Here is a 26,439-nt window from a genome sequence, read left to right as displayed (position 1 = left end):
TCAGAACCAACATAGGCCTTTTACTCATATAGTTCCTCTGATTAACTGCTTGGCACAGCAGGTCTTTCAAGTTAGACACGCATGCATATCGCATATATATATATATATATATATATATATATATATATATATATATATATATATATATATATATTTTAACTCAGTTAAATATTTTAACTCAATTAACTCAGTTTGAGTTACTTAAAAAATAATTTGCATACTTTGCAAATATTGCATATTAGCTGTACATCTTTAGCACGCCTCAGAACAAAACATCGTGTTCAAGTTACCACTGGGCCTTGCAAACAAACACTGCTGGAGTGTGGCACTTGTGCGCAGTTGTGAGAAATGTTTTTACGAAAAATGGCTTTAAAGATGTCGCCATTTAGATTGTATTCAAGAATCAAAGAAAGCTATTAGTACAGTCGTTGAATTAAATATACTTCATATCGGGTGATTTTGCATCAATTCCAAGATATTATTCAAGTAAATATCTGTTACAAGCTTCGCAAAAAATTTTAGTTGAAAAATGTGATTAATCGTGCTTAATCATAGTGTTTTTTTGTGATTAATTAGTGAAAAAAATAATCACTAGACAGCACTAATATATATATATATATATATATATACAGCATGATGAATGCCCACTTTTTCTGAAATGATTTCAGATATTTTCCTTACCCTTTCAGGTTCCCACTCTTATGGCTTATCAGTCTCTTGGCAATGCTAAAGTACTCCTCAGCAGGTGAACAAACTGACACTGCAGTCATAATAAAAACACACTATTTTCCCGAATAGTTACAAGTGGTTTCTTCATTTTTCACCTTCTTCTCCCTGTATCTTTTTCTTAACAGTTGCTGACCTGAGGGATTGTGAGGCAGCAGGCAGCAAGTGCCATCAACAGGCGGAGTGTCTCAAAGTCCAAAACAATTTCACCTGCGTGTGTGGCATGGGCTACCAAGGTGATGGTCTGGCGTGCAGAGACATTGACGAATGCCTCAGCGGCCTGCACGGTTGTCATCCGAAGGCCCGCTGCAACAACACCCTCGGCAGCTACAGTTGTTTTTGCCTGAGCGGATTCATCGGGGATGGTACTAACTGCCAGGATATTGATGAGTGTCAAAAAGAAAATGGAGGCTGCCATGCCAACGCACTCTGCAGCAACTTTGAGGGCGGACGACAGTGCCAATGTAGAGTCGGTTTTGAGGGAAACGGTTTCAAGTGTACTGATAAAAATGAATGCACCAACCAAAATATTTGCCACTGGAATGCAACATGCACTAATAACCCCGGATCTTACGTGTGCACGTGTAATCAAGGCTATAAGGGCAACGGGAACTACCTGTGTCTCGATATCGATGAATGCTCAGAGACTCCGCAGGTGTGCTCGTCCCTGTTTGGTTACAAAGGCTGCAAAAACCTACCGGGTACTTATCGCTGCACGTGCAGCAACGGCTTTGAAAGTAATGGCCGGAGCTGTGAGGACATTGATGAATGCGCAAGCAACATCTGCAGTCTTTACGCAGACTGTTTTAACACAATCGGGTCATACCAATGTGACTGCAACAGCGGTTTTGTCGGCAATGGCCTGACATGTGTTGATTTAAATGAATGCAATGAGGACAATGACTGCGATCCCAATTCTGTTTGTATTAACAGGCTTGGAAGTTATGAGTGCTCCTGTCTGGAAGGGTTTGAAGGAAATGGGCGATTGTGTGAGGATATTAATGAGTGTGCAACACAAAACATCTGCCCTCCTACCACAACCTGCGTCAACACCAATGGCTCCTATTTCTGCGACTGTGGTCGCGGCTTTATCTTTAACAACTCTGAGTGCCGTGACCTAGACGAATGTGCAGCAGGCCGTTGCAGCCCCTACTCAGTCTGCACTAATTTACCCGGGTCCTTCACATGCCAGTGTGCAGCAGGTTACAGAGGAGATGGCTTCACATGTGTGGATGTGGATGAATGTTCAATATCTACTCAATGCCACCCCAATGCTCTTTGCACTAACCTACCTGGTATCTATAACTGCACCTGTCTCGTGGGTTACTCAGGAGATGGTGTGATCCAGTGCAGTGACGTGAACGAGTGTCTGCTGGATAACGGAGGCTGTAGAAATAAGGCTACATGTGTGAACAACGTAGGCTCTTTCACTTGCCTGTGCCAGAAAGGATTTGTCTTGGTTAACCGGACTCTTTGCCAGGATATAAATGAGTGTGCGACACAGGAAAATCCATGTGGTGTCAATGAAGACTGCAAGAACATTGATGGTTCATATGAATGCCCGTGCCAGATTGGATATTACCGCCCTGCCGCCAGCATGGACTGTGTTGATTTTGACGAGTGTAAAGAGAATCCTTGCCATGTTAATGCGACATGCCTCAACACAATCGGCTCTCACACGTGCACCTGTAAGCGAGGCTTTGTAATCAATGGCACACAGTGTGATGATATTGATGAGTGCTCTGTGGAAGACACATGCCATCCACGGGCACTGTGCACCAACTTTATTGGGGACTTCTTCTGCTCCTGCCAGCAGGGGTTCAAAGGTGATGGCTTCTCCTGCCAGGATGTGGACGAGTGCATCAGCTTGGATGCTATTTGTCCCGATTTCTCAAAGTGCGTCAACTCCCCCGGAGCACATGTTTGCTCTTGTCTAAATGGCACAGTTGCCCTGAATGACACTTGTGTGCCACCCAGTCCACTCTGTGACCCAAAGTGCCACTTTAATGGACTGTGCCACCACTCACCTGCTGGACACCAATGTGTGTGTGACCTTGGTTACATTGGTGATGGGATGGCTTGCTTTGATATAGATGAGTGCCAAAGGGAAAATATTTGTCCTGAAAATGACACAGAATGTGTAAATGTGCCTGGTTCATATTCCTGTGTCTGCAAGCAAGGGTACATTCTCAGCGGAACACAGTGCACTGGTAAGAAAAATATTTAAAATATTCTTTACCTTTTGTTGTTAATATTTTTTTTTCCAGATTCTAAGATAGAACACAAAATCAATGGAAATACCTCCACTTATACTTTGCAGTGTGACTGAACTCAATGAATTGGATAATTGCAAAAAAAAACCCAAAACAAAACAAAACGAAAAAAAAACAAAAAAACAATGACATTGTGACAATTCACACCTGCACAATTGTCGATTAACCAAATAACCCCAATGTTTTCAGGCACCACATGTGCCTGTTTTCTTTATTTTTATTTCCCAACATAAAACATGCCGTGATTGTCAAGGAAGATGCGGATCGCCCCGGCTGTTTCAGCTATTTTATTACAATCAAGCGGGTGAAACATAAAAGGAGAGAGTGTGGCTATTTAAGAGGCTGTCAACAGTGATTCATTGACTGCATTTATGCATTTCCATGAGAGTCTCTCCACACGTTCCCTTTTTTAGCCACAGGTACATATGAAATTAAAACGACAATATAATTCTGTCTTATTCTAAAACACTATATATATATATATGTATATATATATATGTTCACTTTATATACTGTATTGGTATATCTTGGCGGTGGCCTGGTAGATATAGCTCGCCTCATACCCAGAAATGTTTTTTTGTGTGTGGGGGGGTGTGTGTGTGTGTGTGTGCGAAAAACTCATGTACAGACAACATAGCATTTTAGATTGTCGTTACATCTGTGATATTGTGACAATGTTCCGTTGTTTCGATGATGGGATATTACATTTATTTGTGTTGTCTTACCCATCTGTAGCTAATTGTCTTTTTTCTTTTTCCTTCTACCTACCCCATTTGTGTCAGATGTAAATGAGTGTGAAACAGGACAACATGAGTGCAGTGACTTTTCACAGTGTGACAATACAGTGGGAAGTCATGTCTGCTTCTGTCTCAGTGGATTCACAGGTGATGGAAAGAACTGTTCTGGTAAGTGTCAACTCCCCGTTTGCATTCATTGCACACTATGGCCATTTTGCTCCATTATCGTAACTCTCTTGAGAGATTTCTTCATCTCCATTTGGGACTGCTTCCCTGACAATGTCCCATTTTGGATGAATTATAGACTTTGATGAATGCCAAGTCCAAAATGGAGGGTGCCATAATGTTGCCAGCTGCATAAATACACCGGGATCTTTCACCTGCCACTGCCCAGTCGGCACGGATGGAGACGGATTTCAGTGCCAAGATGTAAACGAATGCGAGCAGAATTCCACCCTGCCACACAACTGCAGTGCCCAAGCTTTGTGCCATAACACATACGGAGCCTACAACTGCCAGTGCCAAGATGGATATCAGGGGGATGGCTTTGATTGTGAGGATATGGACGAATGCCAGGAGAAGACAACTTGTAACAACACAAATATGACATGCAGCAACGCCATCGGTTCCTACACCTGTCAGTGTGTTTTTGGCCTGGTATACGACATGGGCACATGTGTGAATGAAGATACATGCCTAAACACTAGTTCCATCTGCCATCCCCTCGCCGAGTGCCACCACTATCAGGGTTCCTTCTACTGTCAGTGCAAAGATGGTTATCAAGGCAATGGCTCAGAATGCTCTGATGTGGATGAATGTGACCAGTTCCAAATTCAATTATGTCCTCGCTTCTCCTCCTGTTTCAACACTAATGGCTCCTACGTCTGTGAATGTTGGCAAGGTTTTCTTGACAATGGGACGCACTGTCAGGACGTGGACGAATGTGCAATGGGGAACTTTGCCTGCCCAGACTACAGCACTTGTAACAATGTCAATGGCGGCTACAAATGCATTTGTGACTTGGGCTTCTCTGGCAATGGATCCATGTGTTTGGATGTAGATGAATGCTCTCTAAACTTAATACAGTGCCCTAATTCCTCCAGCTGCCTGAATTCACTGGGATCCTACTTCTGCGAGTGTTGGGAAGGTTACCAAAGCAACAAGAGTGGCTGTGAGGATATCAATGAGTGCCAATACAACTCCACCTGCCCTGAATATAGCACATGCATCAACACCAATGGCAGCTTCCAATGTATATGTGATGCTGGATTTTCCGAAGACGAGGATTTATGCTTGGACACCAATGAGTGCAATGGAACAAATGTTGAGCGCATTTGCAGCAATGGGGCATGTGTTAATACAATTGGGTCATATTACTGTGAATGCATTAGTGGATTTTGGAGTAATGGAACAAAGTGTGTAGATGTAAATGAATGCTCAGACTCTCGCAACTCAACAGTGTGCCCGCCTCAGTCTACATGTATCAACACACCTGGTTCTTACCGTTGTCCTTGCAATGCAGGCTTCACTCTCAATGGCACCCAGTGCCAGGATATAGATGAATGTCAAGAACCAATAGTTAGCTTGTGCCCAGAACACACGTTCTGCAATAACACGGCAGGAGCCTTCATGTGCGACTGTTATCCTGGGTACACTTCCTTTCCGTTGGGTTGTGAAGATATTGATGAATGCAAAGACAGCACCTCCTGTCGCCTTGATCAGGTTTGCGCCAATCTTCCTGGAACATACACTTGCAATTGTCCTTTGGGATACCATGAGGAGGGGAAAATGTGTGTCGATACCAATGAGTGTGAGGATTTACCTTGTCATCCCTTTGCACGTTGCTGGAATAACCCCGGTTCCTTTTCATGCCATTGCCCTTGGGGCTTCGCAGGAAATGGCTTCTGGTGCGAAGATGTGGACGAGTGTGTGGCATTCACCAAACCATGCCAAACTGTAGCTCACTGCCACAATACCCCGGGGTCATTTGTTTGTTTATGCATGCATGGCTTTGTGAGTATTGGGCCCCTGTGTGTAGACCTTGATGAATGCCAACAGGCCAATGGGCAGTGTCACTCTGCTGCCACCTGCGCCAATCATGTAGGAGGTTTTAAATGTACCTGCAATCTGGGCTGGAATGCAACCAAAGACAGTGGCCATGAAAAAGGAGGATGTGTGGACTTTGATGAATGTGTGTCACCCATGACCTGTCCTGGGCAAACTTCTTGCATAAATCTGCCAGGGTCTTACACCTGTTCCTGTCCAGAAGAAAATTTTGTCTGCAACATGCTTCAGAATGGTTAGATATAAATTTATTATTATTAATTTGTTATTAACACTCTGTACTTGTCTACATAACATTATGCAATGATGTGTGTGTCCCGGAGTTTAAGCAATTTGAGAGTTATTTCCATTTTTTTTTTATTGCTTATATTACCCCTTATCCACTCGTTTTCAAGAGTTGAAGTTCACTAACATCAATTACAAACTTGGGCATTTATCAGAATGGAGATATTTGTATTTGAAATACTGAACAATATCATATTTTAATTTTACTTTCCACAAATAATTCATGAAACTTAGAGGAGAGTATGCGGTTTAAAAATTGCAAGAAAATTTTGAACGTTTTCTCAATTTACTCCACCTGCTGGTCACCTAGTGAAGAACAACAGGCCACGTGAGATGTGAGGTTTATTTATTCAAGAGGAGTGATTTGTTGGTACATCACATCTGTGTAAAGAAAAAACACAATATCCCACACACCCAAATGCAATCAGATGCAAATCAATAATCAATACAGCACATAAACTACTGAGCAGTTTGCACACATGATTTAACCTTAATAAAATTAATATAGGGTATTTTGTTTTCAGGGTGCGTTAATAATTTTCGACTTACCTGCAACGTATTGTTACCGGCACGCTAAAGATATTGAAGCCAGCTGTTAAAGACGATGCTTCAGGCGTAAACGAACTTACTTCAGACGTTTTGACTTGTGTCAATTTGGCCTAATATAAAGTCCACGCAAGTATGTTTAACAGTTTTACTGATAAAGACTTTGAATTGCACCCACAGAGAGTAACCTGTACCCATTTGGAACAGAAGTTGGTGATGGAAGAATCCACATGGACACAAAAGATGGAAACTCTCCATACATCAAACCACCAATAGGTTTCCCATTCATGGGGAAATTATTTGACAGGATTTATGTAAGTTTGCAACGAGAGTAAATTTCATAGATTTGCAAGAAGTATGTGAAGCCTTTTGGTATTCTTTCAACTAGCAGGCGTGAAATTGTGTGTTCACGCTCTCTAACACATTGAATGCTCTGGATACGACAGGTGTAAAAGTGATGGCATTTAGCTATATTTATCAGATATTTCTGCTCTTTATGTACTTTTGATGTTTGTCCACTATGGAAAATTTGTAGGGAAAAAAGTGCGAATGAAGTTTGAAATGGTGGAATAGGAAGTAAAGTTGAACAAAACTAACAAACTGAGTTCCAGCTAAGAACTGTATATATCCGATAATTTTGGCAAATCCAGCCACGGCACAAGAGCCATGTTTTATTTATTTAACTGTGTGTGTGGCAATTGGTCATCTTGCATAATGGTGTATTAAGATTTTGGGACTGCGCACCTGAAATATTGCACTGGGTGAGACCAGCACCAACTGTCGCTGTGCATAAAAATGTAGAGTTGAAACGGGTTTTCTATGGCATTACTCTTTCTTGTGACTGTCTCCAAGTCAGCCCTAAACCATACTGAAGCTCCAAAATTGCATTGGTGAAAAGATATTTGACTCTAATTGTTGCTTCTGACAATTCACTAATGATTACACGAGTGGATGTATTTTCCCCACCCATTCTTATTTTACCTGCCCTACGCTGGCGCCGCTGGGTGAGCATGTATGGATTTGCACCTTTCAGATGCGCAAAACCTCCATGCTTCTACTAGAAAACAAAACAAATTGAAATTCTATTTCGTTATACAGGTTATAGGTCCCATTGATGGAAAATATTGAAACAATTTATGTTAGTCTTTTCTTATTTTTCTTATATTACAATCTGACATTCGAACAAGGGTGTGTAAACTTTTTAAAACTGCTGTAATTATGTTGGATTAGTTTGCCAAAACTGTTTTATGTTGCAACTTCAACTTATTGACAGTTGCAAGATCAGATCACAATTTATGTCAAATTTAAGCAGAAATCACATTCATTTTCTCGCGATGGTCTAAGATCAGCATTTAGTTTGATACCTGGACTTAAAAGATATGGTTTAGACTAGATAACGATGATGACATTTTTCACTATTTATTGAACAGTCAATACGTTTTTATTGAGATCTGTGCATTTTTCCCTCTCTATTATAGTTCTCTGATAATGGCCTTGTCCAGTTTCAGTCTGCTGCTGAGAATGAGCAATATTTGTTTCCAGCTCCGTTAGCCACCGGGTTTCCTACTGATATGAATGTGTCTCTTTTGGCGGTGTTCTGGGATGATGCTGACCTCACACAAGGCGATGGCCGTTTGTTCTATAAGGTTAGAAGTCATTCAGAGTTGAAGAGGTTGAAAAAGAATATTTCAGACCAATACTATTTTAATCCCGTCATTTTTTTCTTTTTCCAGGAATACCGTAAGTCTGATGAGGCGGATGTGTACTCCCACATAGTGTTCAATCGTACAGCCACTGATGTTTCGAAATTTGAGGAGCAGAGAGGAAAGCCTGCATTCAGTCCTTCTTGGATACTCAAAATCACTTGGGACCACGTAATGGCTGTGTCTTACCAGAACATCAATCAGTCCGAGGTAACATGATTAATTGTAGCACAAAATACTTCGAACCATGAAGACAGCATTTGTATGAAATTGGACAGCTTTTTAATTGCATTCAATTTTATTGTGTACTTGAAATTGGACTTTCAATTGCTATGCATACCAAAACCAAAACTACTATCAGAAGCTTTAGAGTTGCTCTTACTGTTTGCCTTTCATCTGTCTGCTTTTCTGTAATTCATAAATTGAATTTGAGCGCCCCCTTGAGGACGCCTCAGCAAAAGGCCAAAAAGAGTACATCTTAATTTATGTTGTCATGCATACAAACAATATGCCTTTACCTTCCTAAAATAATAGCCCAAGACTTATTTGGACATTTTTTCCCCCCATGATAATCACTATAAGATGCTGGCCACCTCTGCTAAGATCATATGCATCCAAACAGATCATTCAATTCTACCCTTGAAATGAAATGATTAAAAAATATAAAATAATAAATATTCGGGTCAGTATTTCGTGTTTGTGATTAAAAAAAAATCTAATAATAAATAATTCATGACATTATTTTAGAAACACAATCTAGTCCTGAATTGAAGACAAAAACAAGGGTGATCGCAAACACTCGTCAACATTTTTTAAGCAGGGATACAAGTAAATATTTCTAGATTTGTTTAACCAGTTCCCACGTATACGACACAAGCATAGAATAATTCCCCAACCAATAAAATGTGTTCATATAAATAAAGCTGTGATGGAATGTAATGTAATGAATTTACCTCATGTATGTTCATTACAGACAAACACTTTCCAGTGTATTCTAACCACGGATGGAGTCCAGTCCTTTGCCCTCCTGCAATACGGGGAGATGAGATGGGGGCCGGGACAGAGAGAACATCACGATGCCCTTATCGGCTATATGGATGGCAAAAGCATCCACAAAGAAGCCACTACTCCCCCGGAAAACGTTTTTGGCCCAGGGGGAAGATACAGGCCGCACCAAGTGAAAGGACCCCTGGGGAACTTGGGCCAGATTGTGTATGATTTAAGTGGACCTAAGGACTCTGAGGGAAACCCAGGACTGATGTGCCAGGCATGGGCAATGAAGGAGCCTGATCCTGCTGACTGGACTGATGGCTTACCCTCATGTCACTGTACCCGCACTCAGGCTCAGGAAGATTTGTCCTTTTTGCAAGATACCACTGACCAAGCATTACGTTTGAATACTTTGAGAGGTCAGAGATGGGGTGGTGGGGGGGGGCACATCTTCCGATCTGTTTTGGCCAACAAATATGGATCGGGAAAGAGATGTGTGTATGATCCTCAGGGGCCTCTGCTGGCGGGTTACAATGAGCGCTACTTTTCAAGACAAAGTACCCAGAAACATATCGGTAATACACGTCAATGCATTAGAGGCTATCTTTTACAAAATCTGACAAGTCAGTTTTCTCTTTTCCTTTTTATCTCTGCAGTTGATGATCTTCTGCCTTTCCAGTGGTGTTGCATTGAATCTCCTCTTTGCCACCGTTACTTGAAAAAGCGGCCAATCGACCGCTGCAAAGGTTATAGTTGGGCCAGTGTGGATGGCTCCAAGCTAGGCAACAGGGCAACACAGGGTGTCGGTAAGTATTTTTCTCCGTTAAAAACAAACAAAAAAAGTTGTCAACACCTTCCACAGTAGCTGTAGAGATTTCAATTGAATGATCAAATTGCACATTATCATCTTTAAATGCCAATTACATGCTTAACTACTAAATATGAATTACAGCATACGACCGATGATTGAGGATTCAAATTCCTTCAGCAAGAATCTGAACCACAACTCCGACCTTGAAAATAGAAAAACACTATACCATTTGAATGGAATTTAGATCTATTTTTACAGTATTTTCGACTTCAGAATTCTTGTAGAATTCTTTTGTAATTCTCTATAAAATCTTCTGTTTTTTTCAATGCAGCATTAGTTTATGGCAGCCTCCATTTCATCACCTTTGATGGCACAGGGTACTCCTTTAAGGCACTCGGAGAGTTTGTGATAGTGCGGTTGTCTTCCAACACTGGATCTAATATCTTCACCCTGCAAGGGCAGACTGAGAGACTGCACACACACAAAAAAGGGAGCATTAACTTCCCTGTGGTGGTACGCATGGCCGCTTTCTACCAGGGCATTGGCAAGGTCAGTGAGCTTGTGTGTATGGAAACATGACACCAAAAATGACTGCACATTTGTATTCATGAGTTCAATTCAAGGATTTGGGAGTTTCTTCGTAAAGCTTAATCAAAATTAAACCAGATACATTTAAATTGCCTACTCAAAAATAACACTATTACAAAAAGAAAACAAGTTTGAAAGCAAAAAAAAAACAAAATGTGTGCATCTGCTGTATCTGAATTTGGTTGATTCTTACAGATTGAATGGAGATGTGCCGAGAAAGGAGCAGGCCTGCAGTTGTTTATAGATGATGCAGAGATTTTTGTCACTGTTGGTAACAGATACACACATGACACACTATTAAACACTGTTCTGTCGTACGAAACTGACAACCTCTTTTGTGTGATAAATTCTATTCATCAGGTGTTGTGCACATGGGAGAAAGCGACTTTGCTTTGCGCTGTGTTTCACTGAATCATTGTGCAGCTTTGTACGCTGGTGGGCTGCATGTGCTGGTGTGGCGTGTGGGAGGCCAAAACCACCTGGCAGCCATGGTGGAAGTTCCCCAGAACTTTTACAACCGATCAGTGGGTCTCATGGGCCTCTGGAGTACAAACCGCTCAGATGACTTCCTTATGTCAGATGGCCGGCTGCTCTCCTCGGTGGACCATAACCCGCCCTCGGAAGACGAGCTGCATCTTTTTGGGTTATCATGTGAGTGAATTGCAGTTTATATTATTTGATTGTCCACGGAGCAAAATGTTTCCTTCAATTTGACGCAAAGCATTTGTTGTCATATTAACATTTATTGAGTACAATTAGTGGAACTAATGTTACATGGACTCGGTCGATCAAAGTATTTAAGGTACATTTTGTATTTCAAATTGCACATTCTAATTACCAGAGCACTTGACCCTTTTTTGCCGGTTAGTCTCTTTACTGTTTTTTTGTCGGCCCTCGATCCCATTAAAAAATAAATAAATAAGCGTCTGTGTATGACGCTGCCGTGGGAGAAGCTTATTTAAACATCATTAGCTGGCTAATTAACCATTCAAATTTGCTTACCTTATTATGGGCTTATGATGGTTTTATTTGTCTACTTCTTATACGTCTCATTCTTCTTCTTTCTTCTTGTCCATGAACGTGCCCAATACAAGTAGGTTCATCACTCGCACGAGGGCCGATTCGTGGGCCGGACTGAAATCCACCTCCCGCCTTTGTTAATCGAACCCTTTTTAAAAATTTGCCTGAGGGCCGGACCATTCCGCCCCCGTGACGGACTGTCCAGCTCTGCTAATTACAGTACAAACCATATCTGTAGGGGCAGTCCCACGACCAGAGAGCCTGCTGTTTTCTTCCCCTCCTCTGGATCCATTTGAACCGGTCTCCCTCAACACATTGCTGGAGGGCTTCAGTCCTGATGTGGTGGATGATCTGAGGAGAACCTGCCAAGGCAGCGTGCAATGTGTCCATGACAGTCTCGCATCCAGCACTTCAGACCTGGGGCTTCAAACCCTGAATGCAGAGAAACAATACCAATATTTCGCCCAAATATATGGTAAGACATCTTAATATTGTATTTTGACAATATAATTTCAGCTGTGAGCTGTACCTTTTACCATAGTCAGTGGTTTGTGTCTGTCTTTTCTGGTAGGCAATACTCCACCCATAGTAACAGAACCTACACTGATCCATGCTCAGGTCAACTCGACTGTCACCGTGCAAATTATTGCCCAAGATCCTAATGGAGATCCTATCATTTATTCATTACTCTTCCCAAGACCCCCACGGGCCTCCATTGGCAGTGGTGAGACACATAAATACACACACTCACACATAAAGGCATGATTCTTACCCTTGATGAGAGATGATCGAAAGTATTGTTTATACAAATCTACTTCCAACTGGTGGATGTGAAGTACTATGAATTAAAGGCCTATTGACTTGTTGTGACATTGGAGCATAAATTATGAGTGCCCGTTGTTTGGAAGTAGCTTGTTGTATTTTTGTTTGCAAGTAACTTCTGAGCACAAGGGACTTACTAAGCACATCTGTGAGAAAATTCATCTGAGAAAGGAGGATTACCGCACTTCTCTGATTTTATATTAAAAGTCCTTGCTGATTACGACATAAATTGTCACTGTCCAATTTCAATAGTTGATTGATGTCCAGAGTACACATGCTTCTTCAATACAGGTGATGGTTACTTAACCTGGATGCCCCTTAGCACCAACCCCGTCAGTCTTACTATTAAGGTCACAGACAAGATCTCCAGCTCCCTGTTTACCCCCATTCTGCGGATCTGCAACTGCCTTAATGGAGGGACCTGTCTGTCTGACAGCATCATTGAAAATCACCTACACGGGAAGTTCCAGGTAAACCTTTGACAGCAGCTAATGTGTAATGTTTGACTCTTCACATGTACTCTGTAATCGCCTCCAAAACTATCAGAACTATTAAATTTGGCTTTGACATATTTTTTTGTACATTTGTCAGACAGGAGTGTTTTGTTGAGGATATAGTGCTGAATGTCTATGCTCAGCTGTACCTTTGGATGTTATCTGTGTAGACTACATTTAAAGTAAATGATGTAACCAACATGAAAGCCAGAGAGCTGTCTGTGTGAAGCGATTGCAAAATTCAAAGATTTTTTTTTAAATCAGTCACAGCCATTGTCCAAAACAATGGCCATTGCAAGTTACAATATTTGTCCAGATCATGAAAGAAACCCACTGGTGTACAAAGTAATTGAACAGATACACAAACAAAATCAACAGTAGTTGAAGACATGATTATTTGGAGATCAATAAAGACAGAGCCTACGAAATACATGTTAGTGACAAATACTTCCAGGGGGCAGCGATGATGGTAAAACAATCACTTGTTTTCAGAAGACTTCCTAAAAACATGTCCAGAGGATACAGGCAATACTAAAAAAAATCTAGACACAACCCGCTGTCAAAAATAAGCCTTTTTCAAAGTACATAAGTGGATAATTTTTGGACAAAGAAAATATTGACAAGTGATCCCAAATATACTCTTACAAATTCATTCATGAAATATAGTGGCGCTAATGTAGCTCATGAATCTTTATTGATAGCATCATGATAATCATTGATTATTCATTTTGTATTTCCGAGCGTAACTTTTAGTTCATTTTTACATAATACTAGATCTTCCTGATATTATTGTGATAATTCTGACTCTAGGAAAACAAAGTATCCTGTCTTCAGATATTTCTATCATGGAGTTCCCGGTACATCAGCCATTTATTAATGTTTACTTTATTACTCATGTCCCAGGTGTTAGGGTGTCTGTGCCCAAAAGGATTCAGTGGGAAGTTTTGTGGGAATATTGCAGACCCATGTAAAGGTAAGCCGTGTTTCCGAGGGGTACAGTGTCAATCGGATTCACAGAGCGGGACCTTCAACTGTGGACAGTGCCCTAATAATACCGTGTCCAATGGAAAGCAGGGATACAAGTGCTTTGAGCATGGTCAGTTACAAATAAATGGCTTCATTTAGGTTTAAACGAGCAATTTCACTCCTGAGTTTCGTTTCACGGTGTACTTTCCCCAGACATGTGCTTGCCCCCTTTCACGTTCCCCTGCCACAAAGATGCGACCTGCTCCAGCACAAAACAAAACTACACCTGCACGTGTAACGCTGGCTTTTCCGGAGATGGCTTCAATTGTACAGGTGTGGAACATCTTGGAGGAAAATAAGACTGCACCTTTACTAAAACTAATCCACTGTGTGCATTCGTACTGAAGATATAGACGAGTGTGCTGAGATGTCAACGTGCCCCAATGCCAAGTTTGAGTGCAAGAACAAACCAGGATCTGTCGACTGCTTTTGCAGATACCAGAACGCTGAGGACTCTGACGGATGTGGTAAGTAAAATGCAAAATGTTTACTCCCTAAAGAAAATGTACTTTGAATGAATGTGATGAATTGATCCTTGCTATGCAGCCACTTAACAATGTTATGGTTCCAATTTGCGTATCTTAACCTCCTGTGATAACAATAATACTCATACATGAATTATCTTTAACTGCACAGGTGATTCTGCCAATCCACCAGGTAATTATTTAAATGGTTAATTATTATACTAACCACGTTTTGTCACAAGAGGTCATCACATACTAATGCGTCTACAGGGGGGAACGTGTTCAATGTCTCTGTGGATTGGCGGAGGAACAGAGCTGATGGACTTGAGCAGGTGGGTTGGGGGTCTGTGGCTCAATGACCTTTCTAATCAAACTAACATACCTTTGTGTATTTTTTTTCCAGCTGGTAAACATTCTATCCCTAGGATTCCAGAACAAATTCTATAATGCCAGTAAGAAGAATCCAGGACAGAGTTCCATTCCACGTAGGGTTGAGTATCGCATCAATGTGTCCAGTGACACACCTCACTGGTACATCAGAGACTACCTGGCTAGAGTCAGCAGACACTACGACATCAGCGCCATAGAAGTAGATGGTAAACACACACGCCCCCCCACCCCCCACCCCCCACACACACACACACGCCCACACACACACACACTACTTAAAGGGTTTCACCATATTTATAATGCAACATTTTTGTCAGGCCAACAATATCACCAAGTGCTCTATATACATTTCTATGAGATAAACTGTACTATTATATATTGAGTGTTGACCAAATATTTCCTCATTCCCTTTATATCGTCAAACTCAGGTCGAAAATGTCTTGTTGAAGATTGTCTCTCCAACTTGCTCACTCGCCTTCCCACCCACAGATCTGGATGAGTGTAAAGCCAAAGAGGTGGTGTGTGTGCACCCTGCCCTTTGCATTAACACTTATGGAGGCTACAGGTGTATGTGCAATGGCACAACTGATGTGGATGAAACACAATCTTGTGTATTAAGTGAGTATTTGTGCACTTATTTTTTTTTTTTTTTTACAGAAGAGAAAAATTCAACGAAACAAAGCTAATAGAAATGTCATGTTGTAATTTTGTTGCAAAAATATTTGCATATTCATTTCAAATTTAGCAGATAGAGAAAAGGTCAACAACGACAATGACAACTTAGATCTTATACTGGGCCTGGTTCTCGGCATTGGCATCCCCTTGCTGCTTCTTCTGGCTGCACTGGCCTGTTTCTGCTGTTGTTGCAAGAAGACAGTGACGGGCGAGTAAGTAATCCAAGTTACACATAAAACAACTGTTCAATCAACCAACCATGCATTGCATGCATCTTTGGAATGTGGGAGGAAACGGGAGTACCCGGCGACAACCCACGTCAGGTTGCGTGGTGTGGAGGTTGAGGAAGAGGAGGACCCAAAAATGCAGGGAAGCGAGGCAGGGAAAACTTAAATGGTATTTAATCCAAAGAAACATAAAAGTACAAATCAAATGGTGAGCAACAAAACGCAAGGACTTAACTGAAAATGAAGCAGGAAGAAACCGGACGTGGACACTAACATGGATATCTGACGAATTGCTGACACGGACAATGCACAGACAAGAACTCAAAGAAAAACAGCAAACTAAATACAAACGAGGAGCACCTGGACAAAACTCAGAGGGTTGGAAGGACCTGATTGGTTAACACAAGGGCTTGAGTAAACAAACGCAGGTGGACACAATAGACTTGACGAGACAGAAAACACAGGGACACAAGGCCAAAACATGAAACTAAATACTAAACCAAAAACAACAAATACAGATCATGACACCACACAGGCACGGGGCAAACACGCGAACTCCACACAGGAAGACCGGAGCCCAAATCAGTCCCACAACCTCTGCACTGTGAGGCCACAGTGCCAAGCAGTCGTTCACCGTGCCGTCCGACAAAAATTCCCCCCAAAATAAAAATTTAAAATAAACATTTAAAATAATAATAATCTCAACATTTTTTCAATTTTTGCAGGGGACTCTGGTCCTAATCAATCAAATGAAAAATGACTGTATACACTAAATACAATACGTACATTTGGTATATATAATAATCTGTCCGTTGTATGTAAATCCATGCTGAAGTACTTCCCATTGGCAGATTTGAGTATAGTGACTTTGAGTTTCATACTGTGCCCTTGGCTCTAGCATGTCTCTAAATGTGCATGACATCTGGGCCAGGTGTTAGAGACTCATAATCCCCACGTTGACTGGCCTGCTTTCTCTGTTATCTGTAAACTAGACCCTATGGATATAATGTAGGGGGAAAGCTCTGGTATTGTGGGATTACTATGTTAGATTACGGTAGAGTGAATCATGATATTGCCATGGTGAGGTGGGTTGACAAAATAGCATTTCCATGTTTGCAATATGAGAACAACAGCCAGTGTTTCCCAAATTCGTCTCATCTGCAAATAAAACACAAAAACGAATCACATTTTAATTCTATTCTTTAACTATCTAGTATGGATTCTGCATTAATATTCATGAGTTGCTGAATGTGGCACAAGGCATTCGCCAAACATATCCATAAATTCATTGAGATTATTGTCTGCCATATTTATATTTTATTTCACATTAAATACAGAAATCAAATTACACAGAGCTGTCCCTTTGAATGAGGTACAATAATGCTAGTTATCAGTATCAACGGTTTTCGGCAGGTAATGACTCACAGCCCTGTCTCCCATAAATGCGATGCGGCGCATGCATTCCTCCAAATTATAAAACTCTTCAGATACAAGACAGGATTATTGTACTATGAGAAAGTTAAACCTGTCTAATTCATTTTTTTCTTTCAGTCTGCCTCACTTGATAGAAGACCACGTGCAGGAACGAAACAATCCTCAGCCCTTCAACTACTCTGACCCTACCCTGCACTACACAACCCACTGCAGTCCCCGGATCATAGACAACATCACACCGCGGCAACGCAGCAGATAGCACATGCTGAATACAGCATGTGCATGTTTTGTTACACTTTTGGGACATACAGAAAATACAAACTGCACACAGACAAACAACAAACATAACAGAAGAACTTTTGAAGCAGATTTTTGATAAAGAAGATGAATGACATATTTATGTGAAAACAAGTAAACCTGAGAGACTTTTAAATGCTGTATTTGTCTTTTTTTTCTCTCTCACTATCGGCCAAGTTTGACATGGGTGTTCAGATCCGTTTACAATAAAAGTCGTCAGCAGAAGAATACAATCTCTGAGCAATGTAAAAGTAATCCACTGCAGTGCTTTTGGCTTCCGGCTGAAATGCAGCCAGGAGTCTCCTTGATGGCCTCATTAGCATCTGCCACATACCTGGCATCAAACGGATACCCTTTGTCCAGAAAAGGTTTTATCCATTACATCGCGCTTCTCAATGCAATTAATCTAAAAATCTAAACCAATACTTTTATTGTGAAGCAAGATTTTAAATGATTTTTATTGTTGGAGTTTAAAAAGTTTTCCTCTCATAACAAAATAGGAAAGTTACGAGCTGAAGAGGTTTGTAAGGACAGAGTCACTCGTGACCCTAATGAAGACAAGAAGTGATGTAGAAAATTATGAATGGGAGACGGAAAGGCTGCAGGCTTTGTTCAAAGTTCCTCCTTCAAAAGCAATTTATTCTCTGGTCACCAGATGTCACTACTGGGTCTTCCAAGCAAGGCAGATCCATCACGTTTGTTTATGAGCACAAGCACAAGCAGCACACCCACAGACACGCAGGCGACATGACACCTGCTCTGCAGCCTTCATCTGCTCACAGCATGCTCCCCTGAAGAATGAGATCATCTTAAGGAGGCAGGCCTGTGGGTCTCCACTCTTGCAGCAGGAGACCTGACCTGTAGTTCAGCGAGGGCCAAGGACGCAGCGCTCCTTAACACGGTGCACTTGGCACTTCCGTGTTGGTAGTTATACGCTCAAGTACACGACTACCCTGTATGGCCTCACGAACACTTCTCAGTACTCCTCTGGCTATTTACATTTCCGAGGAAAACAAGTGTGCATTGGCCATATTAATTATTCTGCAAACGGAGAACTCCAGATCCACGTGATAGACAAGGACACATGGGACTAGGAAAAATAGCCAGTGAGGGTGAAATCACTCTTGCAAGAGAGATATGAAGTGCCACACTTCTGCAAAGTCCAAGTAGCAATTTCATGAACACCAGCTTCTTACAGAGACTGCAGCACAGAATCTGGAGGCAAGCCAGCCCAGTCAGAGAAGGGAGAGAAAGAGAGTCATAGATACAGTAGATACAGGAGGGAGGAGTGTTAATGAAAAGGGAGAGTGGACGGATCTGCCACTGGAACTCAAAGTGACAACCATTAAAGGCTCCGTAAAGTGAATTCAGACATTTGTTTCTGAATACATTATGCATGTTAGAACATGTGCAATGACTTGAGAACTGTGTAGTACTCACTTGTACTGAAATAGCATTAAACAGTTTTTCACCATTTCAGTTGTCCTGATTTTGCAGCCGTAGGACAAAGTGAGACAACTCGGCCGTAGCAAGAGTCACCCATTCTTCACTGTATAAGGACTTGAGCACCTTATTCATATCAGTGGTTACCCGGCACAATTGCGACATGCAGTTAGCTAGCTAGCTATGTCTACAAACTGAAACTGTATCTTACCTTAGGAAAGGTTGCTGGTATGGTTGCTTTATAATGCCTCGTTGTTCGGCATGAGTCCACACACAGAGAAAGGCCAAGGAGCTAAGACACTGGATTTTCTTTTTTTCCAAGAGTGACTTTTGACTGTCAGCTCGGGCCTCGTTGTCAGTATACGTTCATGTCTCAAACATGTAGCAATGGGTAGGCAAATTAAAGATGCTCCACAAAGTAGCATCCATTTGTTATAGTTGTATTTTCTTGACATTTGAGTGAGGTGTGCTTTCAGCATATTTTGTGGACATATCCTCTGCATTTGAGATAAGAAAGAATGGATTCATTTTTCAAAACTTTGAAGCATTAGTTTTACAGATTTGGTGATTTTTTTTTTAAATCAATAAAATTTGTCATGTTCGTTGAGAACACTCTTCTCTCTGTTGTGTCGAATTTAGAAGACTTTATTTTTTTCTTTAAGTGGGTTTGCCTCCCCTGACCCCCTCAAATAAAACAAAGATAACAAACTAAGGACGCACTTTATGCTATATCCATTTCATCTCAACATGATTGAAACAGGCAGGCAGGATTAAATCCGCTTATCCGATTTGAGGTCATTAATCATTTCTGCCTCGTGATGTAATTTTGGAAAACAAGCCATTCCTCATTAACAGGTGGGCCAGCATGCTTGATGGGATTGGTTCATATACAGTGAGCCTGTTGTTGGACTTTGTACGCCTAATACTGTTATTGCTCGACTATGAAAGCACCCATGCTTACTGGAAATGTTTTGCGCTGGACTCATAGACGTTGTCCACTAACTGAGGGTACCTTTACCCAGTTAGAGCGGCAAGACAATTCAGAACCAGTTGAACTGCCCGTGCGTCATAAAAAATTAATCCACAAATGATCGCACCCATTTCATATTGTTTTACCTTCAGTACACACACATTCACAAACAAGCATTTAGCTGTTCAAACAGACAGCATCAAGGAAAAACAATGCTGAAACACATCCATGGCGTAATTATTTTTTTCATTGACACTGATGTGCAAATACCTGACATTCGCTCCCATGAAAGGTGATCCACTCCTTTAGCATTGAACCAGCAGGTGCATTACACAACCTCATTCATTTGTAATGGTGTCTTTCTGTTACACAGGTAAACATTGCCTCATATCTGTCATTTGCCTCGCGTGGTCCACAAATGCTGGAAAAGCTACTTTATTAGAATATGATCGCATGAGATGAGGATCAATGCGAACTGACGTTGATTTGAGTCGTGTTAAAGGCCAATAATGAAGATGGAGGGTTGAGCTGACTTCAGTGTTGCGTCTAGTGAACGTTGAACCTTCGCGGAAACAAATGAAAGCTGCTACTTTTTTATAATGACCTGGGTCGGGCAATGATAGATAAGGACGCTTATGGTTATGTATACAAGTTACATATTCACAGAAGCGATAAAAAAGCATGCATGATGAAAGGTGAATAAGCTTGTGCTAACACCTCCTTTCCCCTCCCTTTATTTTTTAGATAATATTCTACAATAGGATGTGATGACAAGCATTTTATTCTTCACCATGTCACCAAAAAGTCTTACTTTGCTAACTTTATTGAGATTGGTTTGAGGTTATATGGGTCAGCAGTTTATGTCTCTTGGGCACCAATATTGGCTTTCCATATTAACCTTTAAGCTTCAATCACCCACCGACCAATGTCCCGTTGAAGCGAACAGCTAATGGTACGGTACATATTGGCGAACAGTGGCAATAGGTACTGAGCCGTTGGGCAAAGAACTATTGTCAAGTTCAAACTTTTACTCCCCCGATAATAAGCCATTATATGCAAACGAGAGTTGTACTGGAGTCTTTGACCTTTGTTGCTGCAAGATAATGTTGATGTCAATGTCAGGCGACATTCATTTCCATGTTCATGGCCACTTGGACATAGAACTACAGGTCTTACATGCAGTTATTAATTCAACGCATGCGCCAATTTATCTGGTTATTGTAACCAAATTAGGCCTTTGTGTCACCACCTTTTGGCATTTCATAATCTTCTGTGACAAAAAAACCTCTGTATGAAAAGAAATCCTACATGCTCAAGATTATGCAGGTTGCAAAAAAAAAAAAAAAAGCCTGGCTGACTGTGAGACTGCATAGTTGATCACATGACCAGGCATTACCACAAATAAAAGTGGTGGAACCACTGTGTTACCTCAGTGAAGAGATGCAGGAGATTTCTTTGAATTATGGGGCAGTTTTTGTATAAACTAGTTTTCCTTGCACATGTACCTTTTCTCAACCCGTCCTTATCCTCTCCTATTGGAGCTAGCCTGAGACAGGTGGCCACTTGGAGACAGAAGTTCAGTCAAGCATCAGGAATCATGCCATCAGATACTCCCTTTGCACTAACTGCATAATTAGATCTGAAACGTGCCTTGACAGCAATACATTCAACAAATATGCATAGAGGTGTCCACATAATAACCCATAGCTAACAATCACATACATGTGCATCTCATTATGAATATGCAAAGATAATTTAAAGAGGGTGTTTCAAGTTGGGATAGCAGAGTTTAACATGAAATGAATGTGCTGAAATTTTATATTCGCAAATTGTAATTACAAGGCGATAAATCACGTGGGGCTTGAAAGTAAGCGCTCAATAAATAGTAGAGCAAAACTGTTAGGAAGTTCCTTTAGGATTACGCCCATGTGTATATACTGTACACACTTGCTAGCCTACTGTGGATGTAGCACTGACAGACAGGATGTCTATGGCTACTGGCTAAGATGCAGCGAAACGCAGAAAAATGGGGAGTGACGCATTGCAGGTACAAACAAACCAATCAGAGAGCGCCATTTCTTTCAGCTTGGGCGTGTGCCTCATCACAGACAAGCAGCGAGTATTCATACGCTATGAACTAGACCACCGTCAAATCAAGTATTTAATTCGTCCTGTTAGGGTATGAACCCCCACCGACAACACAAGTGCGAGTAAAGTAGTATTTTGTTAATTATTATATGGTTGTTGCTTTGGGGACTCTCAAATGTATGATTTTAGTCATTGAAAAAAATGGCATTGAGCGGAGGGGTATCGAAAAGAGGAGGAGTTTCGGATAACGGTAAAAGGCGAGCCCAGTTGCAGTCACCCACGGTGTGTTCATTATCCAGGCTGGCAGTGTGGCGAGGTTACGTGCTAGCATAGGCGTGCAAAGGATTTTTGTCGTCAACAAGCGGTTCCATCTACGTCGCAATGGTAAGAGAGAGACAACACCTCTCGTTGTTTTTTGTGTTGCGACGTAACCGGACGAAAAATGATTGCAATTGGGAACCGAAATCACCATTTGCGATGTTCCCCCAAATGCCGCGGTGATAACGAATTCATATTGGCTTGGTTACCACTAACGCTGTTTAAATATGTGTTGAAATAAGCGATCAGCTCTGCTTTCTTTGTCTGAAAATGAAATTCACAAATGTTCCCGCGTCTGTCGTTCATTCTCTTTAGACGCTGCGTCATGGTTGGGGTTCTCAACGGTATAATGTCCCGCGACAACAGTCATGTAAATGTTATCTCCTTAAAGCGCATTCTTGCTTCTAGTTGTAGTGAGTGCTATTAAGATGCCTTGTGGCACGTGACGACTGTTGCGCTACAATGTGCGACGTTTGAACTGTTGAGCATGCTCTCGAGAGACGCCTGAGCTCATTCAGGCTACCGTTACGTTGCCGCCAAATTGCAAGGAACCGTCATCCATTGTGTGTGCGCGCGCACGCATATGTACTCGTGTGGAAAGGGGGGGGGGCTCTACATGATGTGCAATGTTGTGCACTAGGTGGGGGCTGCTCTGTTCTTCCCATTTTAATCATTTAACGTGTCTTAGAGTCACCGTTTTCTGTATCCAAATCACCGGCAAAAGCAGAAAATTGTCAGTTCAGTCGTCAGCAACATAAGAGTAGTTTGTGATTCAGATTTGTCATTTTTATGAATTATTTTCTTTCCAGGCTGATCAGCTTACAGAAGAGCAGATTGCTGGTAAGCCACCCCTTTTATTTCTTTTGAGCTGCTTTCCTCACATCCTCCAAAAGTGCCTGCATTATTGATCCGTGCTTTTCTTGGAGACGAGTTCTGTACTTGCCTTTTATGGCAATTTACTAGCTTTCAGATGGGGAATGAAAGGTTGAGTGTTGGCAATGATGGATTCTCCTATGGAAATTTTTGCTTTGACATCGAATTAAATGTAATCTGCCATGGCTGTGTGTTGAGTAAGCATGTTGTCCTTTGCCCAGGGTGTGTCCTCCTTGGAATGAAGACTTTTGAAACAATTTAATTTCGAAGCTCATTGTGGCAGTTTACACTTGCAGTGCTTGCTGTATTTGACTTTTGTTTGTTAATTGGTTTGAATCCCTTGTTTCAGTGGCAAATGTTATTAAAGATAATCGCCAGCGTTTTTTTTTCACTTTGTAAAACAGTTTTTAGATGTTCAGTTGTTCTAAGCTGCTTGAGACCAAAGCACAACGTATTTTGTTGGTGGCGTGCTGTGACCTCACTTGTCGCAGACTATATTGCACTTTTCTTTTGCTGAAGAACACATTGGCCTTTTGTGTGTTGATCCTGCAAATAGTTGGCTAGGGTGTTGCATGCCATAAACATGGGCCTCGTTGTACTTGATGAGTGTGTCGTCGTTTTTCATCCCTCATGGCGCTGCTAAATAACGTAGGCTGTCATTAGCCCGCTACCTGGACCTCTGTTTGCTGTCACTCTTTGTTGAACAAGAAAGCACTGGCTATGGAATATGACAACATGGTTGATATTGGAAACACAAGTGACGTAATTCCTCTGTTATGGCCCTCCTCTCAGAATTCAAGGAGGCGTTTTCACTTTTTGACAAGGATGGAGATGGCACCATCACCACCAAAGAGCTGGGCACAGTCATGCGCTCTCTTGGGCAGAACCCCACTGAGGCGGAGTTGCAGGACATGATCAATGAGGTGGATGCTGATGGTGAGTGATTTCCAACTGTTCTAGTAGTGTGGAAATTCTGAATCCCCTCTTTGACGCAATTTTGCTTTTCAGGTAACGGCACGATAGATTTCCCAGAATTCCTGACAATGATGGCCAGAAAAATGAAGGATACAGACAGCGAGGAGGAGATAAGAGAAGCTTTCCGTGTCTTTGACAAGGTAAACCCCCTGCAAAAAATATGACTAGCTTATACATGAATGCTGAAAGTTAAGATGATATTAATGTAACTCTCAGGATGGTAATGGCTATATCAGTGCTGCTGAGCTACGTCACGTGATGACAAACCTCGGAGAGAAATTAACTGATGAAGAAGTAGATGAGATGATCAGAGAAGCGGACATTGATGGTGATGGACAGGTCAACTATGAAGGTTGGTACTTGCAATTGTGCTAAAGTATTTTTCAGAAACGTTGTTAACGCCTTATTCCCTCCCCTCTTGCAGAGTTCGTACAAATGATGACGGCGAAGTGAGGGCCTTGTACAGATTTCGTATATAAATTTGCCTTTTTCTTTGTGTAATTTCTGTAAAATCTTAACCCCCCCTGCGTCCCTGCCCCTACTGCTGTCCAAAGGAACTGCATGTAAACTGCATAGGCTCTTGTCCCCATGTCCCTTTTTTTTCTTTTGCTGTCATGGTGTTTGAGTGACAAACGGTCATCCAACCAGATGCCTGCGGAGGCCCTTGGGAGCCGGAGGACCGACTCCTCTGGATTGTGCTTTTCTGGCAAGGCGACATTGGAAACCTGTCAGCTGGTTGTCACTTGGCAACAGTGTTGGCATGGAAACAATGTAGAGCAGTTGAAACTCTGCATGGACTATGGACAAAGTATATATGGGAAATCTCTCAGCATTGCACTTCTGCAAAAAAAAAAAAATGACACGGGTGTATCTCCTAGGTACTCGTACAAACACTTTTTGTATCTGCTGTTCTATATACCAGAAAATGACTAATCTTACCTGCTTTTTAATGTTTTACTCACATAATTTCTTTTCTTTTTTTTTTTTTTATGGCCTCTGGCCATGCCTCAAATAATCCATTCCAAGTTGTATATTTTTGTTTTCCAATAAAATTTACAACCTACCCGGATTTGAAAATTTGTCTTGTGTTCTCGGTTCTATTGAATTTTTAACTACCATTTTTTATATTGAGGGCAGTATGCTCTGTTTTTAATGGAGAAATCCCCCTCCCCCACTTAGCTTGAGTAGATTGGCTCATTTGAACCAGGTGTTGCTTGCCATTTCTCAAAAGCACTGAGGAGTATGAGCCCGTGCCTCTTAACGGTGAGGTGGTTGAGATGAAATCTGTTCCTCAGCTCATGCAGTGTGGAGTGAAAGGCTCTAAGTTTGAATCGTGCTCAACGAACAGTACTTGACAGAATAGTCGAGTGCTGTCGCTGGCAACAAGCTGGCGTCTGCTCCTGTTGGCATAGCACCATATCTAAGCTAACTGCCACGTCTTAGCCCATTCGTCAGGTGATGGGGATGGAGTACGCGTCAGAAACTGGTGTAAATTAAGGTTTAATTTTTGTTTTGTTTTAAGATTTCTAGTTGAGTTTGTTACAGTAGCTTGCAGAAATACCGAGTTTATTTTGACACAAAGCTCTAATGTGGACCACTGCCTCCTGTGGATTTGTTTACTTTAGTCGTTAGGTGCCCCTCAATGCAAGTTAAGGTGTCACTAAATTGTATTTGTAAAGTAATCCAATGTCCACACAAGAATATAAATTTATCAGAAAAGCTTTACTTTACAGTCCGGCATTCATGCCCGAATTGCCCTTGTGACTTGGAAGGCAGCTGTACACTGTATGTGTATATATATATATATATATATGTGTGTATATATATATATATATGTGTGGGTATCTATATATCTGTGTATATATATATAAGTGTGTGTATATATATATATATATATATATGTGTATATATATATTAGGGCTCTCAAAATTAAAGCGTTAACTCGGGTGATTAATCCCAAATTTTTTAACTCAGTTAAATATTTTAACTCAATTTTATTAGTTTGATTTACCTAAAAAATAATTTGCATAAGTTGCAAATATTGCGCCATATTAGCTGTACATTTTTAGCAAGTCTCTGAAATATTGTGTCCAAGTTACCACTGGGCCATGCAAACCAACACTGCTGGAGTGTACCGCTTGTGGGTGGTTTTGATAAATAGTGATTAATCAGAGAACTTTTTGTGATTTAGTTAAAAAAA

At 41.3% G+C, this 26,439-nt stretch overlaps 2 protein-coding genes across 2 annotated transcripts; both read left to right on the top strand.

The window, feature by feature from the left end:
• The first annotated feature begins 696 nt into the window (after positions 1-696).
• LOC148330539 (uncharacterized) lies at positions 697-17,534 on the top strand. Its single transcript, XM_088305234.1, has 24 exons — positions 697-745; positions 855-2,936; positions 3,782-3,904; positions 4,041-6,035; positions 6,812-6,945; positions 8,110-8,277; positions 8,365-8,544; positions 9,308-9,899; positions 9,981-10,130; positions 10,467-10,684; positions 10,919-10,994; positions 11,084-11,374; positions 11,982-12,218; positions 12,315-12,467; positions 12,857-13,035; positions 13,963-14,155; positions 14,239-14,358; positions 14,433-14,552; positions 14,722-14,742; positions 14,820-14,881; positions 14,953-15,145; positions 15,429-15,557; positions 15,685-15,826; positions 17,393-17,534. The coding sequence occupies exons 1-24, from the start codon at positions 724-726 to the stop codon at positions 17,532-17,534; spliced, it is 7,722 nt and encodes a 2,573-aa protein (XP_088161360.1). The 5' UTR covers positions 697-723.
• A 4,763-nt stretch (positions 17,535-22,297) lies between these two features.
• On the top strand, positions 22,298-25,302 carry calm2a (calmodulin 2a (phosphorylase kinase, delta)). The gene is made up of 6 exons (XM_088304638.1): positions 22,298-22,457; positions 23,201-23,231; positions 24,057-24,200; positions 24,273-24,379; positions 24,456-24,591; positions 24,664-25,302. The coding sequence occupies exons 1-6, from the start codon at positions 22,455-22,457 to the stop codon at positions 24,690-24,692; spliced, it is 450 nt and encodes a 149-aa protein (XP_088160764.1). The 5' UTR covers positions 22,298-22,454; the 3' UTR covers positions 24,693-25,302.
• Positions 25,303-26,439: the final 1,137 nt, after the last annotated feature.

This window comes from Idiotropiscis lumnitzeri, chromosome 9, assembly GCF_059441095.1.
Source record: "Idiotropiscis lumnitzeri isolate Australia: NSW breed Sydney's pygmy pipehorse chromosome 9, RoL_Ilum_1.0, whole genome shotgun sequence".
In the NCBI taxonomy this organism is placed as follows: domain Eukaryota; kingdom Metazoa; phylum Chordata; class Actinopteri; order Syngnathiformes; family Syngnathidae; genus Idiotropiscis; species Idiotropiscis lumnitzeri.
The sequence above is the reverse complement of the archived record's forward strand: the minus strand, read 5'-3'. Positions and strand labels throughout refer to the sequence as shown.

Bases quoted from the DNA above. Each gene is read 5' to 3' on its own strand.
- calm2a (XM_088304638.1), top strand. The intron at 24,201-24,272 runs GTGAGTGATTTC...TTTGCTTTTCAG, and splicing joins CAATGAGGTGGATGCTGATG to GTAACGGCACGATAGATTTC. The intron at 24,592-24,663 runs GTTGGTACTTGC...CCCCTCTTGCAG, and splicing joins TGGACAGGTCAACTATGAAG to AGTTCGTACAAATGATGACG.
- LOC148330539 (XM_088305234.1), top strand. From the start codon at position 724: ATGCTAAAGTACTCCTCAGCAG. The intron at 10,685-10,918 runs GTCAGTGAGCTT...TGATTCTTACAG, and splicing joins TCTACCAGGGCATTGGCAAG to ATTGAATGGAGATGTGCCGA. The intron at 14,553-14,721 runs GTAAGTAAAATG...TTAACTGCACAG, and splicing joins TGAGGACTCTGACGGATGTG to GTGATTCTGCCAATCCACCA.